This window comes from Ambystoma mexicanum, chromosome 9, assembly GCF_040938575.1.
Source record: "Ambystoma mexicanum isolate Mex_15411 chromosome 9, UKY_AmexF1_1, whole genome shotgun sequence".
NCBI lineage: Eukaryota > Metazoa > Chordata > Amphibia > Caudata > Ambystomatidae > Ambystoma > Ambystoma mexicanum.
Genome location: NC_090931.1, coordinates 708,946,020 through 708,965,513, shown reverse-complemented (window position 1 = coordinate 708,965,513; position 19,494 = coordinate 708,946,020). Strand labels below are relative to the sequence as shown.

The 19,494-nt window shown below is 42.3% G+C and overlaps 1 protein-coding gene across 1 annotated transcript; it reads left to right on the top strand.

The window, feature by feature from the left end:
- The first annotated feature begins 11,411 nt into the window (after positions 1 to 11,411).
- On the top strand, positions 11,412 to 19,086 carry LOC138489723 (gamma-crystallin-3-like). The gene is made up of 3 exons (XM_069617368.1): positions 11,412 to 11,420; positions 16,472 to 16,714; positions 18,811 to 19,086. The coding sequence occupies exons 1-3, from the start codon at positions 11,412 to 11,414 to the stop codon at positions 19,084 to 19,086; spliced, it is 528 nt and encodes a 175-aa protein (XP_069473469.1).
- The last annotated feature ends 408 nt before the right edge of the window (positions 19,087 to 19,494 follow it).

The following is a 19,494-nucleotide window of genomic DNA, read 5'->3' as shown; positions in this document are numbered from 1 at the left end:
AACTGAGTGTAAAGTAGGAAAGTGATAGCTGTTTTAGACTTCAAGAGGGGCACGTTAGAGGCTACAAAAGGGGGATGCTCAGTGGCTCCGACGAGGCATCACGCAGATTCAGAAAAAAGCCCCTAGTAGTCTCAGAAAGGGGCTTGTTGGATATTTTGTGTAGATTTGGGGTCTGGCGGTATTTTCTTACCGCCAAAAATAATGGTAATTTGGCGATGACTACTCCTTGCATTTAGATTGGGTTTGGCCTTATTTCCTTTCAGTGACCATTCCTTATTACATTATATGGGATCAGTTAGTGGTATACATTATTGTTGGTGGTATTTTGGTGAGCATCATTTTTCTGTTTTATTTGTGGCCCCAATATACACAAACTCTTCTTTTTCTTAGACTGTTCTTGTGATCTATAGAGGCCTTGGACTTACATTCAGAAACACCACAGCTTCACATATAGCATTCTCAATAACCTGTGGTATTATCACTAATTTATATACATTAGTGAACTATGTTTCCATAGGCCTCTTTGCTGGTTCATGTATGCCCAGCAATGTCTATTGTATTAAATTCCACTCAGACACCACACACTGAGTGGAAACACGCACACATCTATTTATAATTGCTAGTGCTATTATTCCGTCTGCATGGGAAACATGACACATGTATTACCTAAAAAAAATCTTCCCCCTCTCCCGAAATATTATCCGAAATGCACCAAGAAAAGACAAAAGTAAAAACACTCTAAACGGTTTGTGTCCATAACATTTGTATTATAAACAGTTGCATTTAAAAATAACACTTAACCCTTCTTGCTGCCACCTTATCTAACAAACAGAAGAGAAAACAAATGCAGCAATAAAACAAAATCAACTCCACATTATTTGTAACAATAAGAAGGAGAAATTACAGCAATAGAACAATATTCACTTTGCAACATTATGGCATGGCAATTAAACACAGGGGATTACCTATTGCTACTCTCCCTGCCTGATATTTATAGAAGGTCATCCGTACAGCACACAACCTCAATTCACTTGGATAATTACCAGCTATCTGTAGCTCTCCCACACGCGACCTCCCTTCGCTCGCCGCCTCCGAGGAATGGGCCCAGGGTTGTCCTCGTAATTTTGAAGTTTGAAGTGCACAGCGAGAACATACAGTTCATCTGCAGTTCTCAAGCCGGTGCTAAGTGAGACTAGGAATGCCCAGTCTCTGATGGTCCGTGTCAGCAGCTCAGCAAAAACAAACTTTTTTCTGTCAGACTCTTCTGGCAAACCTCTCTCTCATCCCCCAATGCTTACGTGCAATCACTGCAGACACTCTGCACCAATCAAATTACAAAAACCGTATCATCCTTCCTTCTACAATAGCTCAATTTTTACAGTAAGAAACTGTAGCTAAACTCATTTCCTGGCATGCAGATTTTGCTTCCTGCAAACACAGTGAACAGAGAGAGAAAAAAATCCAAATGCACGTTTAAAATGAATCTCAGAGCATGTCTTTCTGCCTCTTTTCCACATAGAGATTACATTATAATGTTATTGAGTTAATACTAGTAATAGTATTTGTTAATTAAGTCAGTCAATTAGACAGCTAATTTAGTCTCCTGTGAATGAGGCATTTCAAGTAAGAGAAAAAGAGAAAAAAAAATATTCTGGTGTACTTTTAAATCTGCAGCCTGTCTCCATTTGCATACCCATATGTTTTGCTAACAACATAGGGCTGGCTCTATGTGCCCCATTATTGCTGTCAATAATGTTATCACATTCAGTGGCGCTGTACTCCAAAACACAATAAATTATACTACAGGCTGCTTGCAGTTTCATATAGGGGGCAGCATGCATGCTCACAATCGTGATTGCGTTAATTCATATATAAATGATAATGCAGAGAAGATTTACCGAGAGCACAGCCTCGTGACTGGCCTGCCAGACATCTTCTTTGCAATCGATCTTCCAGACTCCGGTCTGGTTTCTTCAACCCAGGGCAGGCCAGTTCAGTTGCATTTGGTGGGTGGGCTTGGCAGTGGCTCCTGGGCCTCAATCTTCCTGAACCCAACCTCCAACTACGTACAGCGCATGTGCTGAGGACTTTGAAGGCATGGGGGTTGTGCCATGCCAGGGCCCAGGAGATGTCTGATAAGCAATGGATGTTGCTTTTAAGATAAAAATCAAGATCTGGGGCTTGCAGAGGCCAAAGGTGCTAGGCATCGCCCGTTCTGAAACTGACAGCAGGAACAACACCCTAGGTGGCCCTTGTAGTATATTTTGTGTAGATTTGGGGTCTGGCGGTATTTTCTTACCGCCAAAAATAATGGTAATTTGGTGATGGCTACTCCTTGCATTTAGATTGGGTTTGGCCTTATTTCCTTTCAGTGACCATTCCTTATTACATTATATAGGATCATTTAGTGGTATACATTAATGTTGGTAATTTAGTGGTGAGCATGAGTTTTCTGTTTTATTTATGACCCCAGCATACACAAAACCTTGCTTATTCTTATAATGTTCTTGTGATCTATAGGGGGCCTTGGACCTATATTCAGAAACACCACAATTTCACATATAGCATTCTCAATAACCTGTGGTGTTATCACTGATTTATATACATCAGTGAACTATGCTTCCATAGGCCTCATTACAAATTTACTACTGGTTCATGGACCCCCAGTAATGTATATTTTGTATTGAATTCCACTCAGATACCATTAACTGAGTGAACACACGCACATAGCTATTTATCACTGCTAGTTCTATCTATTCCATCTGCATGGGAAACATGACACATGTATTACCTAAAAATCTTCCCCCTTTTCCGAGATATTATTCTAAATGCACCAAGAAAAGACAAAAATAAAAACACTGTACACGATCTGCGTATATCATTTGTATAATAACAGTTGCATTTCAAAGTAAAGCTCTTACCCTTTTGTACATTGGGGTTACGGCATTCTGTGTAACAAAAAGAAGAGAAAAAATACAGCGACAGAACAACATTCACTTTGCAAGATTACAGCGTGGCAATTAAACACAGGGGATTCCCTTTTTCTAATCTGCCTGCCTGATATTTTTAGAAGGTCATCCGTACAGCAGCATGCACTAACCTCAATTCACTGTGGATATTTACCAATTACCTGTCCCCCACGCAACCTCCCTTCACTCGCCTCTGAAGAATAGGCCCAGGGTTGTCTTTGTAATCTTGAAAGCTTGAAGTGCACAGCGAGAACATGGAATTCTCAAGTCTGTGCCAAGTGAGACTGGGCACGCCTGCCTCATAGCCCAGTCTCAGATCCTCCGTTTCGGCAGCTCAGCAAAAGCGATCTAAACTTTTTTCTGTCAGACTTTGCCCAGCAGAACTCTGCTGCTTACGCAGCCTATCTGCAGATATACTTCCCTCCAAGCATATTAGCAGAAAGTGTATTAGGTTGACACCCCTGTGTCACAAACAATGGGATCTTCATACTGTAATATCTGTTTCTGTTTGATTTCCTGTTGCCTTCATGTCCTTCACATTCAGCGCAGCCAGAGAAAATCAGAGAAAAATGCACGTTTAAAATCGAATTTCAAAACATGTATTTCCACCTCATTTCCACATAGAGATTACATTATAATGTTACTGAGTTAGTACTAGTGATTAGTATTTGTTAATTAAGTCAGTCAATTAGATAGCTAATGTAGTCACCTGTGAATGAGGCATTTCAAGTAAGAGAAAAATGAAATAAAATTGGTGCACATTTACGCCCTATAATGAGCTTTTTGGCTGGAACATGAATTCCATACCTTGCATGCCTCCTCCAGCCATATATTCATCTGTTCTGTTGGCAGCATAAAATGACTATATGTGTGTGCCACATTATTGGTGCAATATAATGCTATCACATTCAGTGAAGCGCTACACTTCAAAACACTATACATTATACAACATCCTTGATAGTACTGCTCACTGCTGCAGTGCTCAAAGTGAAAGATTTCATAGCACTTTTATTTGTGCAAGTACAAATAAATGGTGTGTGATTGGAGTTGTTCTGGCGTCCAATAGAAGATGGCCCCTCGTGCAAAGACCGGCCCTTGGAGTGGCTACATAAACAGAAGAGTTTTGAGTCTCTTGCTGAAGTCCAGAACGTTATTACACTCTGTAAGGTCATGGGGGAGTTTGATGGCATTATTTTTCCTCCTCCAAATAGCATGTTGTGTTCTTTCATTTGTGTTTTTTCCAAGTAATATCGCAGGAATCACTCGCATCAAGCAAAAAAATAAATAAAAAAGGGAGGCTTTTCTTTTCTGGAAACCCTCTCAGCCTCTCTGCTACAAAACGCCAAGCCTGATAAATATTACGGTTTTAAGGAACAGAGGAGCACCTCCATGTCTCTGTTGAATATTTGTAAAACTACTGGAGGGATTTACCCCAAAAACAGTTAAGGAAATTAAGTCAAGTCTTTGTCCCTGATTTGTTCCTTATTTGGTCCAAATGTGCAAAGCAGTTTTCTTGCTACAGCTGTTCAAAAACTGCACTTTGTTTCTGTGGTAACATTTATTTGAGTAGGCTGAAAACCTTCTTTTTCTTAATATCTTTTTTCATTTTCTAACAAATTGCTTCCAAAATGCCCAGTTTAGTGCGGCTCATGAGAAACTTTTTCTTTGGAAAATGTTATCCAAATCCATCTAGCATGTTATAATAATAATAATAATAATAATAATAATAATAATAATAATAATAATAATGATAATAATAATGATGATTATTATTATTATTGTTATTATTATTATTATTATTGAGGTATTTATTGAGCGTAGACCTAGCTTTGGGAAGCCTTGTAGCACTTTGCAATCATAGGGGAAGAACAAAGTGAAGGAGGCAGAGAAAAAAAGGAGCGGGAGCTAACAAAGGAGGGTGGGCAATTGACAGCTTGGGGGGATATAAGGTGGAGCAGATCACAGAGTCTCAGGTAGGGTGGGGAGTGTAGGGTGTGTGGACCTATGTGTTGAGGAGTAGCCATTCCTTTCCTGAACTGTGGAAGTGATTTCCTCCTGCACTGTCATAATTCAAGTCTGCACATTTCCATTTCTGAAGTTATTAGCCTCACTCTGCTGTAAAAAGCACAAAGGCTGATCTAAAGTTTTTAAGGTGCAGGGGGCACCCCCTTCTCTGTCGAATATTTTAAAACATATTGGATGGATTTACCTCAAAACCAGTCAAGAAATTTAAGTCCACACTTTCTACCCAAGTTGTTTCTTATTTGGTCCAAATCTACCCAGCGGCTGTTCAAAACATGCACTTTTTCTATATGTGAAAATTAATGGGCTGAAAACTGTGAAAATATGGTGTTTTGTTTTCTTTTTTATCATTATAGTTTTTATTGAATTGATTTATAAAAACAGTAGCAAGTAGTTCATTGAAATGAGTTCATGACAAAACAATAATAGTAACCAAAGAACAATGATTTTGCTCCATCATACCCACCCGCATAGTCCTTCCCTCCAGCCCAGCTAGGACACATTCTTGTACAAACTCTTTCCCTCCCATCAGTGTCACAGTCCATTGAGAAAAGTCACGACGCACCATAAGGTGTAACCTGATTAATTTCCATTATCTTTAAATCAATGTGAACCAGGCTGAGCTAAGACACTTAATTCCAGTTCGTTCAACTCATGTTGTACTGGCCAGGCTCGTCAGCCTTCTGGAGAGAAAGACAATGTTACAGTGCCAGACCAAATCATCACCCTTCCCGGTCCCCTTCCTTGCACACTCAGGGTTGCCATAATGACCGCCCAGATCTTATGCCACCACACACTTCTGCCTCATTGCCTAATACCCTTGCCCTTTAGCCAGTTCTGGATCCTCACCCATCAATCCCCCAGGAACCCGCATGGTGAGTACAAGGTGTGCTCCCTGTCCTTGCTCTTCCCATCTTTTCGTCCCAGAGCTGAGCACCCTCTACTGGTTCAGCCTCCCTACACCACCCCGGCAGATATCTCCTTATGTGATAGTCCCCAACCTGCACTCTGAAGCCTTTCGTGGAGCTGCCTTATGTTCTTCTGTGAGGATGTGAACCCTGATCTTCAAATTGCAATCCCACCTCAGACATCAACCTAAAGAAAACAAACTAACATGCAACCAAAACCAAATCCCCTAACCTCAGCATGGAAGACTGGTCCCTCTGCAAATTGATAATACTTACTTCTTGCAGCCGTATGGAGGTGTTTTCAATGATTCTGCATGCTTGTTTTCCCCTTGATCATACCTCTCGCTCAGTACAGCTCCTAGGCTAATCATGTGCCCCACAGAAATGTTACCCAGACTGTCTCTCAGTCTCGTGCCCTATATACCAGCCACTCCTACGATGCTACATTGGCTTTTCCTGTTCCCACGCGTTCAATGCTTGAGCTGAGTCAGACTTCCAGAGTCTCAAGATCATCTACTTTGCCACCATCACTGCTGTGTTCAGCCATTTCCCATCCTCCCTGGCTAAGTGCAGCAATTACGACAAATACGGCGAGATGTAGAGTCTCGCGTTCCTGTGGGTGTTGCACCCTAAGGTGGTTTGTATCTCTTTCCATACTCCTGCCCAATACCCCTGTACCTTCGAGCAATACCGCAGAATAGGCCTCAGGTCACCTCCACTGCTAACACTCCTCCAACATCTATCATCCTGTGCGAGCCAGACAGACCGAGCCTGTCTGACATCCAATACCATGCGACAGTGTCCTGTATTGCATTCATTTTAGCCTCGTATCCGAGACCCCCCTCTCATAATTCTGTCATATACTGTGGATTGTGTCCTCCGAGAACTGTTCCCACAAAAGCTCTGCCATCAGTCCACAAATCCCTCCCTGGTGAGGCTCGAGTTAAGCAAGTCTGTGACAACTGTATTACTGTATTTAACCTGCCCACCAGCCCTTCCTTAGCAGCGTTGTGGAGGAAGAGCTGCAGACCTACACCAGTAGTCCTTGATGGCCCACTGCATGCAGTGTGCTATCTTCCTGTGCCTCCACTCCGCTTCCGCCCCCAGTACCCAAGTCTCCTGGAGGTCCCAAAACAATATGCAGTGATTCCTCTTCAGAATGTCCCTTACCTGCCCTATTCCTGCATCCGCATGTTTCTCCAGTGAAAATGACCTCCTCCTATCTTAATCCTCATGTTATGCCAGATCATCGCTTCTAGATGCCAGCAGCTGTCCACCTTAGTCCAGGTGTGGTGCCTTTCAATGTAAGGATATTTGTATCAAGTATTGGCTGCAATTTGTCCTTCCCCTCTGCTCCGAAGCTAATCCCCAGGACCTACTTCTGCACTATTTTCTTCACCCATATTACCCAAGTTGGTCTTTGCACCTCTTGCCGAAAGTAAACCGCCACTTGGGATATTTTCTGGGCAATTTAAACACATCCATATGGGGTGGCCTGAGCCCCCCGGTCCTTGATAGCACCCAGCTTGCTCCTGGGCCACAATCAAAGTCACAGAACTATAGCGCCCAGCTCGCTTTGTTACTACAATCTAACTTAATCACACTCTCAGCGGTAAGGCGCCCTAGATTGCTATTTGAAATCCAATCAAGATTATAGTGCATTTTATACACTTCTTATTGCTCCCAAGGATATAGAGCTCAGCTCAACCTTCAGGGCTATGCCACCAAACCCACTGTTCAGTTAAATATAGTTCCCAGCTCACTGCCAGAAACACATTACCCATGTCACTGTTCAGCAGTTAATGTCTCCCTGGCTCTTCAGCCTCTCGTGCTCCTCTGCTCTTTCGGAGCACAACATCTTTAGTTGGCTACACAATCTTGGCAAATCCAATATCTTCGGCTTGTGCATACATTTTAGGCTTTTGCCAGGCACTGCTATTATATGCACAGGTACTCATACCATTGTGCACCTGCTACCAACAATAGGTAGCTAATACCACTACAGCTGTGCCTAGCAAGTGCCTTTCCCATGCCTACACAAAAGCCTGCACTAATGGCATTGCCAGTGCTTGTTTGGTTATAGTTTGTCTCCCTGTGTGCCCAGACATGGGTCCCTTGCTATCTGTTACACAGGGATCCAAACTGCACCTCACTGATGAGGCCCAAAAAGGCTGAAACTGGTGTGCGGTTGCTTGTGTTCAGAGCAGGCCTGAGGCATGGGCAGTCTATGCGGTGGCCCAGGGCCGTGCTGTCTGAGGGGCCCCGCAAGGCACTAGTGTCTGCCTCAACTGCTGTGCAGCTTCCAGGTATGAAGGTCAAGTGAGGCCACGGTGTCGCCTCCCAACCTCCTGTGGCTTTCTAGAGAGACACCTGTTCCCAGTGGTCCATCAGATGCTGCAGGCCCTTTAATGAAAGCTTATTACTTTCTTTCTTCAAGCAGCGCATTAAAGTGTGGGCAATTTACAAATGATGGCCCATTTCAGAGACCATTGTTTCGGAGGTGATGTTCATATCGTTTCTGTGTTAAGAAATGCAAATAGGCATTTTTATTCTGAAAGCACACACAAAGCTCCAGTTACCTGCCTAAATCCACGCTCTCCTCCTGGAGAATTTAAATATATCAAACAAAACAACCCCACAGGCCATTTTTCTTCCCATTTTGCTGAATTGCATTCTCATATTTGTAGTCTCCCAATCAAGATAGGGGAATAATGCCACAATTGAACACTTTTGGCTTAAATATTTCTTTATTGATTCATATATTTGAGTGGGTACCTTACTTTTGTAGTCATCTTTATAAAGCAGAGCATTGTTGAAGGCCAGACGTGGGGATGAGGAGAGGAAATGATGAGAGGGCAAGCCAGTCCTGAATATTTGCCCAGCATGTGCCAAGCAAAGTTGCAATCATGGAGACTGGTGCAGTTATTTTTCTCTGATTGTGGCCATATGCTGCTTTTCAGGGCACAAGTAAAGTATACATTTAGGTGGACAGCGTAACTTTTTTCAGAGGGCGGGCACAACCCTCTTGGTGTTTTTGAGTTCGGCAAGCTTGCTCAAGCATTTGTCTACTAGGATTTCACCCAGGTTCTCATGTTTCCAGTGCAACACTTACCCACAAGACGCATAAAAAGATCATCAAAGCACATGCTTGTATTGGGATTTGGTTTTCTAGAGAATATTTCACTACATATTGCTGGCATAGAAAGATGAGCATCCTTAATACTTAGCCAGCATATTTAATGAAAAATGTCCTGTACCAGGTTATTTTTCTGCTGTTGATTACTTTTTTGAAAGGCCAATGAATGCTCTTTTGTCTGGTGCAGTTTTTTCTAAGGGGAAAGGTCAAGTGAACTACATTTGTATCTTTCACTTTAAGATATGTTCACTTACTGTGCGTATATATTCTTGGGTCTCAGCTTTTGATTTTCGCTCTGGGCGCAAAGGTTCCCACACCGAGTGTAGCGCGGGAGCCGTACTCATCTTCATGTCAAAACAACACATTTTACAGCACATGTTGCTGCAGGAATAGGAAAGAAGTCATATGATTTACAGGAAAGTCTAAACGTATAACATCTCAGCAACAGCCTCCCAACCTGCCCAATTGCCTTTGCAACTTTCTGCTATAGGATCCCCTACTATTCTACACCCGGCCAACAGTTTTGGCCTGCTCACGCCCTCCAATCAAGGCTCAGGGGCTACATTAATGAGGCTACCTTCTCATTTTGTAGTGAGCAGCACTTGATAAACTCAGTTAATATTTGCTATTATTTTTTTTGATAGTCAAAATAATCCTTCTCTGTAGCTTCTGAAATATAAGCATATTGATAATTTGAACAATATGCCCAAATAAACACACAATCAAAATAAAACAATCGTGAATCTTCTGCAAAAACAGCAGTTTGTTTCAGTTAGCGAAACATCATCACAATATATTTGTAATGATTTCCACACATTGGCCGTCATCACGAGTTTGTCGGTAAACCGCCTGTAGTACCGACGGGTTACCGGCAAACTCATTTTACCATTACCGGCACCCGATATCCCAGTGTTACTGGGATATTACGGGTACCGGCAACGGCAGTAAGTTCCAATAGCTCCATGGCTACCTCCAACCTCGTAATGAGGCCCAATGCCTTATCTGCCAAAATTAGATATCTGTTCAAGGGTTCCAGACAGATGCTACTTAAAAAAAGCCCTCACTCCTAATATTGCCACATAGGTACATTTTAATATTGACAATTCATATAATGGACGTCACAGTGTATTTGTCTACTACCTTACGCATGGCAACGTGTTTTTAATGTAACTTCCCATGATACATTTGAGTACTAAAGACTCATTCTGTGATATCGCTGATATCACCATTCATGCAAATTTGGGGGCCCGCACATATTTAGCTGCGCAGGGCGCTGCAAATATTAGGGCCAGTCTGCTTGCATTTCTGTGTGGAGGGGACCTGGCCTAGCAGTTTGGGCTGCTCCTATTGGTGGCAGTATCTGACTGATTTGCATATTGTTGGACTCCTTTTGCAATAGCGCAGGCGGGCAAATAAATGGTTGTTTCGAAGTTTGCCCAGAGCAGTGCAAGTGGTTTGAATTTATTCAAAACCTTCCACCCATCACTTTTTTGGTTGTAGAGGAGTAAATACTTCTTCCACTTCGTATGACTGAAAAATAAAAATTGGGGAACAGTCATAAAAATGAAACAAATGCACTGTCAATATAAACACGTACAATTACAATCTCTTCACTATTCTCTTCAACATTCAGGAGTCAGGACACAATTTAATGATCACTAATCTGCGATGTGTCATAGAGTTAAAACTACTATTTTATATGACGTTTCTAAAATATCAAACAGCCAATAATAAAAGCAGAATACACAAATTAATCAATTCCATAAATCTAAAACACTCTTCATACATTATAATGCATGTTATAACATGTCAACCCACTCTTCAGCTCTCTGCAAATACAATTGTAGTAGGTTTCACACACCTTCCATATGCTGCGTAAATCACTTTCATATAAGACAGATACCCGGGGAAAGTTTTGTAGCCATTATTCCTTCCACTGTAGCTTTTTGTTTCACATTTGCTGTGTACATTCATTCTCCTACTTAAGCAGTTCTTTCCATCCTTACCTCCCAACTCAAAACGGAATTGCGCCATTTCAAACAAAGGTAGACAAAGAACGTGAAAACAAGTGCAGTGAAAAGACTAGAATGCATTTCCTTTCGTGAAACATCTCCTAACAGTCAGCATGCTGCTGATATTCTGGAAATGTTGCACTTTAGTTACTGTTTGGAGGCCGCAGGTTTCCCAGTAAGCAAACACACACAAACCATGAACTACACTGAAAGAGGCACTGTGTGTATTGCACTGACTGGGCACAAAAGGCTGTGTGCATGCAGCATATTGTTCCCATTATATGGGGTAACTTCATAGGACGTATATAAAGGATGCCAGGATCCCATGCACATCACTCAGTCGCATATCCATCCCGCAGCCAACATGGGGAAGGTAAGGCTATTTTTGGCACAGAACCACATTCAGAAACAAGAATTCACTAATGTCATGTTATGATTTCAATTCAGGCATGAAGTTAAACATGTCTGCCTTCTCTTTTATGTTTTTTCCCTAAAATCCTGTCATTCATGTTTTTTTATTTTTACATTTATAGCAGTGCTCTAATCACTTAGGTGTCAAGGCACTAGCAATTTGCGAGTGGTCAGGGCAAGGTTTAGCTAGGTCCTTGTGTGAACAAGCAAGTTTTCAGCTGCTTACGGAAGTTCCAAAAGATTGTTCAGCTCTTAGCGTTGGTGGTAGTTTGTTCCAGCGTTTTGCTGCGATGACAGGGAAGCTGGTTCCGCCAGCATTGGTTCATCTGAATCTTGGAGTGATGAGACAGTGAGCGTATTGTGATCTTGTTGGTCTCAGAGCGTGGCTCTTTGAGGCTTTCTGAGACAGGTAAGGGGGCAGTGTTAGCAAGGCCCTTGTGAGTGATAAACAGTGTTTTGAAGGTTATACTTTCTTGAAATTGGAGCCAGTGTGCAGCAATTCTGGCCAGTGAGATGTGCTCACGTCTGGGAATGTTAAGGGCGGCCCAGAGGGCATTATTTTGGATCACTTGCATTTTATTAACGTTTCCCTTGGAAGGGCCCGCGAAAAGTGCGTTGCAATAGTCGTGCCTGGAGGCAATCAAGGCTGATGGTGAGGCAGCTGTTCTCGGGTTAGGAATTTCCTGCAGACGTTGATGATTTTAGACGTCATAGGCTTGTCTGCTTCTTTTATAGCCCTAGTAGAGGATTTAATTGTGTTGACAATTCCGGTTTCTAGCACTCATATTGGAAATTGAAAGCCTGGAAACATAGAATTAGATCGCAGTTAAGGACTGCCATAGCCTTATTCAGTCTGCTAGTTCTCTGCCTACTTCTGACACAAGGGTAAATAATGGGTTTCCGCTGCCTATCTGGTAAATCCCATTGTTTGTTTTCAGCCACTTTAACTGATTTAACATATTTACCCCACACAACCACCCCGTTATGAGAGTACTCCTCTGTTGAAAACTGTGTGCTATTTGTCAGGTAATTGCCACTATAAGGAGTGTGCATGTCTCTGCTGCACCCTCTTCCTCCCTCTTTGTCTGCAGCATTGTCGTGCTTCCATTTTGCAGCCACTCATATTAGAGCAGGCAGTTGAAAGCATTCACCATTTTGGCAGCCGGCATCTGGATTCCTTCTAACCCATAATGCCTTTTGGAGATGCAGCCTCCGGAATGTACACCGTGGTCCAGCTCAGGCCTGACTAGTAATGTGTAGTGGTGAAATAGTTGTCTGTTTATAATGAACACTGGGCCTCATTACAGGTCAGGCAGTAACCCTGCCGGTGCTACCGGTGGGTTGAAGCCAGACCAGTAATTATTTACCGGTGCTAAACTTCCCGGTGCCACCGGCTCATTACGAGTCCAGCGGCCTGGGAAGTCAGGCGCAGGCAAATTGCTAGTCCCCATTCCCATAGAATCCTATGCGACTCTATGGGAGCGGGGACACAGAAGCACCGGCACCGTTTGCAACGGTGCTGGTACGAACAGTCTGCCTACCGTGGCTGCAGTGCCCGGCAGGGTCAGACCTATCGGGCACAGCAGCAACGGCAGGCTAACTCAGAGTTTGCAGATTTGGAAACAAAGGTGCCGGTGGCACCCTTGTTTCCGGATCGGCAAACTCCTAATAAGGCCAACTGTATATCCCCAAATTCCATTAAACATTGGGCCTCATTACGAGGTTGGTGGTAGCTGTGCCTGTAGTACAGGCACGGCTGCCGCTGGTATCCATTTTTTTCTGCCACCCGCGAATGGGCAATTACCGGGTTATGCCGAGTTTGGCGGACCGGTAATTGCCCATTTGCGGGTGCTGGTAATGAGGGACTCCCCATCCCCATTCGGCACCATAGGGCTGAATGGGAATGGGATGTCAGATGCACCGGCACCATTCAGAGTGGTGCTGGTGCATCCGACGTGCTGTGCTCGCGGGTGCCGCTCTGCCTGCCAGGTCAAACCTGGCAGGCTGACAGGCGCCCACGAGCACAGCTCGTAGTATGGTGGTCCGGAACTACGGTACCGGCATGCTTACCGGTACTGTAGTTTCTGGACTGCCATGCTTGTAATGAGGCTCATAGTCTTGTTTACTAACTTTCTGGCCAGCGGATTTGATGACATCAAAACCACTCCGGTGTTTGCTTACCTTTAAGAACTTGCCATCTATTGCGGTCGTCCTACACCCCACATAAATGAATTTGAACCTGTATTGAACCTCAGCTTGTATAGTTCCCCTAGCACACCTGTATTTTGGAAATGTGAATTGTTCACTATTCACATATATGTATTCATTGGGTGGGGGCGGTAGACAATAAGGAAGGTTGGAACACAGGCTGTATTCTCTGGTCTAAGACTGCGTTCTGAGCTCCCCGCGGCTGCATGCCCGGGTGCCAAAGGCAAAGTAAAAAAAAGAAGCACGCTCCTTCAGCCCTCCGAGCCACGGAGGGAACAGTCCTGAGTCAACATTGAATTTAGACTCCTGTTCCTGACACGCTTCACAGAACTGATGAAAGGTAAATTATTATTTTTTTCTTTTTACTTCATTTTTGTCACCCGTGTGTAATGCTGGTATGACCCTGGGAGTGGTCCTAATGCCTCCGGTACTGACCCGTCACCCGCGTTAAGGAACCCTTGCTTCGATCTGGCCCTTAACTTGGGCAGCAGATCGTTAATGCAGAGTCGGCCTGCCCCCGAGGGTTATATCAGCGCAGTATTTGGAAAGGACTTTCAAGTCTGTTGCTCTTTAATCGAGTACTTCAGTTCCCCGGTGGCTTTTGGAATGTTGATTATGATTCTGTATCGTTGGTTTGCTATTATTAAATGTGTGCTTAGGGGAAGAAAAATCAGAAGTCCAATCAAATGAATTCTGCAGTTTCGTCATAATTGGTCGTTTTCTAAGATCTCGCAATGTGTCTGAGGTCAATGAGCTGATTGTGCAAACACATTCTCCTCTAATAATGTGAGCCTCCCTTACTCACAAAGAGCAGTTTCAAAGCAGCCAGAATGCACACATGAAATGCCCCTAAGGCTCATTGTAAGTCTATATCCTTTCCCTTGTGTCTCATTTCTGCTTATCTCCCCTCCATCTTTGGCAGCTTTTACATCTTTTGCGACCAGGTATCGGGGCCAAGATAATGAGTGCATTTTTTTCATTTATTCATTGGTTCATTGGTTGTTGCAATTGGGGCACTCTCTGAGTTCATAAACACATATATGAAATACAGCAGTGCAGCATTAGCAAGGCGCTATAAATGGTGTTTATAGTGGGGGCTGTGCTGGACATTAAAAAAAGAAATGAGTTTGGGGCTTGTGACTGGGCCCTGTTCATACTTAACACCGAAAGTCATTGAAGTATGACTCATTGGACGCAAAACAAAGTGCTGTGGTGGAATTGCACCACCCCAAGATATCACGTCTACATCATTTTGGGTGCAAGGTGCAATTATAGGCATAGTGTCACAATTTCACCACACTTAGGAAATGATAATATAAGCCTGTTTTCTGAAATACCCACCATTTAAAAAAAAATAACAATTGTGTAAATGGACTTCATTTCACAGCATTTATTATTGCCCAATACTTATTATGTACCATGCTGATGACTCACAGATACCAAGAAACTCCTGCATGGCAGAATGCATTTGTTTTACCTAGACTACCTTTAGGGCAGAGTGTTCTTGATTCATGAAACTGCGGATGGATGTCAGGGCAATGAGCTGTCTTCTGCTTCCGAGGCCAATTATTCCTTCCCCCCTCTTCTTAGGCTGCTGAAGATAAGGAGCCAATTAGCTTTATGGGGGACAGCTTTACTAAAGGGTTCAGCAACTCGTGTAGGCCAACAAACAACAATTGAGCATGTCTAATCAGAGGTAGAAGTGCAACAGAAATGTTGCAGAACCGACCTTGCCAATGGCAGAGAGAGGATAGGATGGTAGCATGGAGATGTATCTTGTGTTAAGAAGTTGAGGGTTGGAGAGGGTAGAAACCCAAAGGATGGTATATGTGAAAGAAGCCTGTGCTACTGGATTCCTTTCCTTTTGTTTGATACAGTCAATATAGATTTCATATTAGAGGTGCATTTTAAAACTGCAATAAGTGCTTCAGATAATTTTGATCCTGCAAATTCTCGATATTCATGAAAAAGTGTGGGGGAAGAGGCCATTTTATTTCTCTTTTGCTGTCAATCCTGTTATGACATTTTGTGTATTTTCAAAATAAAGTGAAAGAAAACAAGAGGTACTCGAACTCTATACTCCAAATACCTAATTTCAAGGGGAGAAGGTAAATTCCTGTTATTTTCATGTAGCGAAAAAAATCAGGCCCACTTCCCATTTACATGCTCTGGGTGTCATTGTCGGAGATGCTGATTGTGACCCCACATTGGCATGGCCATATCTGTGATTATGTAAACAAGAAATATTCACAACTTTAAATATATGTAAACAATGCACAGGGGCAAACATTAATTTACAAAAGGATTCACAGATACAAGAATGCAGCTGTTTGTTTTATGCATCAATGTACTGGCAGGGAAAGTAAGAAGAACAAAATGCAACACACGTCCCAAAATGCACCCTAGTAAGCCGAACACAGCTCACTAAGCAGTCCCCTCCACAGCCACACTGGAGCTAGAAAGCAGCACTTAATGCACGTGTGATGTTTCTTCAGCAATATGTACCAAGAAGAGTGGGTTTACTGGCGTTGACAGACCGGGGACGGAGATAGAGGCTCACGCAAAGTAATGGCCTTGGTGTAGGCCTGGTCAATTACCAGCTCGTAAAGCCCCTATTTAGGTGCATATGGCTACTTGCACTTAGGGCATGTGCACCAGGGTGTTAAAGTGTTTTGAAGGGAATTTAACTTTGTGCAGATCACACAAACCAATTTCCTTAAAAACATGCGACAAAACACTCAGTTACCATTGATTCTTTATCAATTTGACCTCCTCATCTAATTTATATAATTTCTTTCAAAATAGATCATCTTCTACGAGGACAGGAACTACCAGGGGCGCTCGTACGAGTGCAGCACTGAGTGCCCTGATCTCACCTCTTTCTTCAGCCACTGCAACTCCATCCGGGTGGAAAGTGGCAACTGTATTCTCTATGAACACCCCAATTTCCGGGGACATCAGTATTACCTGAGAAGAGGAGATTACCCAGACTTCCAGCAGTGGATGGGGTACAATGACTCCATCAGGTCCTGCCGCTTGACACCACAAGTAAGTGGGACTCCCTTTTGTTTTGTGTATGGATTGTTAATCTATACCTCTTCACAAGCTTTGGCCAGTTAAGTAAACTTCATGATCGAGTTAGTTACTGTGGTGGTGTTAACACTCATAATAATAATTAATCCAATTATAAGTCCCAAATTCCCAAAACATATTTGAGCCACAGGCAAGAAAAACCTTGGGTTGCATAAAGTTGCACATGGAAGGACTCAACAATACTGTATAGTAATTGTTAACTGCACAACTATTGGATGATTGAGTTTTCTGTAGAGTTAATCATGATCTGTATTCTGCAACTAAGATAACTTTTTTTCTCCAAAATATTGATAAAGTTGCTAAAAGAGCCTTAAGAAGGATTTGGTTCATTGCATGTGGACTTACTGGCTCATTTTCTAAAAAAGTACAAAATGCATTCATGGAACTGTCAACATTGACAATACAGGCGAAATTAGTGTTATCCTTTTACTCTACTTTTAGTGAAACATGTAAATGCTGACTGAAAATTACGCTTTATAGATAACATTTACAAAAAAATTCTCTGGAATCCCCTTGCTACGTGCGCATTGCCATTAGTTTCCACGATAATCCCTTATGTTTACTCCGACATGAAAAACTCACCCTGGCGTAATGCAGAGAGATGTTGCGTGCGGAGCATAAAAGTGGGGGGCAAAAAGTAGTTCTCCAATCTCCCACTTTATTTCCAATACGTGAAGAAAATGTCCCATGGCAGTAAAATAAGTTTAACGACTGGCATACACCCTTTACTCCTCATTTCTGCACTTATTTTAAATCTCTGGGGCATAAAAAATCAACTCCTTAGTGTTTTCTTCCACTTAAAAAGATTTAATGATAAGACTCCTTCTGATTGTTAGCTTTTAACAGTCTATATTATTGTGTGATATAGAGACACACTCTTAACATAATGTACATGTTTGAAAACAAACAAACAAGTTCCTCAATATATCCTGCATTTACTTTATTGAGATACAAGCACTTAAATCTAAAACACGTTTTAAAAAAATGCCTGATGTACATTAACATGGTAGCCCAGTAATACCGTACAATTAAGTATCCATTCTTTGTTCTGTTACAACAGGCATAATAAAACAAATGCCAGCCACCCCACAGTTTAAGATTGGCTAATACATTTTAACATAGATGTGCATTTTTTGTTTTAGTTTGCCTGAGTTATCATCAATGTTAAAATTGTATTGCATTGTTTTTTATGATAGATTGTCAGGTGCATTATGTAAAAAGTGACAATATTAACTGATGTAAAGTACTTTGTATTTTCAACAAACGGCGGATGACAGACAAGCCCAAGCTTAGTTCACGTAAAAAAGAAGTAGCTATGTTAATTTAAGTACGTAAAATGACCCCATTCAAAGAACAAGACTATTTACCTTTTATATAGCTCATGCCACATTCAGATGTTTTTCTTGTTGCTTCATAATATGTGTTATTAGTACCCCAGGAATGTTGAGTGAGCATTGTGATTTAACAGTCATACGGCTCCTAACATCCATATCCTTCCTCACGTCACAAGAATCCTTCTTTACAATGTCAAAGCACTCTGTAGCCTAGAGTTCTCCTGCAGTTGCACCTTCTGCCCTCCCCCCATGTGATTTCTCAATGTTAAAGTGTCTCGGCTGCTGCAGTATTGTACCCTTGCCCTGGCCTACAAATAGATTTCTGACCCTCACCTTGGGCTATATTTGGTGGTAATGACTGTGAACTTCCGTTCAGCCTTCCTGTTCATTGCCACCTGCTGTCACCTACAAGATCAGGCCATATCAGCCTTCCCGGGTATTACCACCTGGTGTCACCCACGGGATCAGGCTATAAAGCTTAATTATTTACCAACTCAATGGTACTCTATTTCTCGACCTTGATGAAGGAATGAGTTGGCCCAGCTTGGATTTGAACCTGTAACTACAGGTTTGAAACAGGTCTTAGTGGCAACTGATTAACTCTCTGCACTAGCTCACTATTTTAATGCTTAGATGTATTAATATTCTACATTTTTTTTTCAAAAGAAGTGTCTTAATGCAAGTCTTTTTTTTTGATTGTCCTGTTTGTCATCACAGCATCGTGCCTCCTACAGGATAAGGATTTATGAGCGAGAAAACTTTGGTGGGCAGATGATGGAGTTCTCTGAAGACTGTCCAGATGTTCATGAGCAGTTCCGCTACCACGACATCTACTCCTGTAATGTGCAGGATGGGCACTGGATGTTCTACGAAGAGCCCAATTACAGAGGACGTCAGTGCTACCTGAGGCCAGGGGAGTACAGGAGATACAGCGACTGGGGTGCATCAAGCCCTAGAGTTGGCTCTTTTAGGAGAGTTAGGGATCATTATTAACGTATTCATGTAATATAATAAATTTGAGCAGAGAATGAATCCATTGTTTTGCATACTTATTAACATATGTCTGCAATATGTTTTTAAAAGCTTGATAAAAAAGTAAAGGAAGATCAAACTTGACTACTAAAATTGAAGAGAAATACACATTTTCCTCATTACTTTGTACAAAGGTAGAGACATCACAACAGTTACACTAAAAAGGTATTGCATTTGAAATCTACATATATAGTCAGGTTTCACCCACATCACAAACCACACTTCAACCCACGACTACCATGCCCTCTGCATACTCATCCTCACACTTGGCTCCTCAACTATGACATGGTTTAATACAACTTACTGCTAACAACAATATCTACTATCAGAATTATGTGCCCAAAAATCCCCTCATTCTCTTATTGCCTC

What these genes read in the sequence shown, in the direction of transcription:
- LOC138489723 (XM_069617368.1), top strand. An exon ending in CCTGCCGCTTGACACCACAA is followed by an intron (nt 16,715 to 18,810) that starts GTAAGTGGGACT and finishes TTGTCATCACAG; the next exon opens with CATCGTGCCTCCTACAGGAT.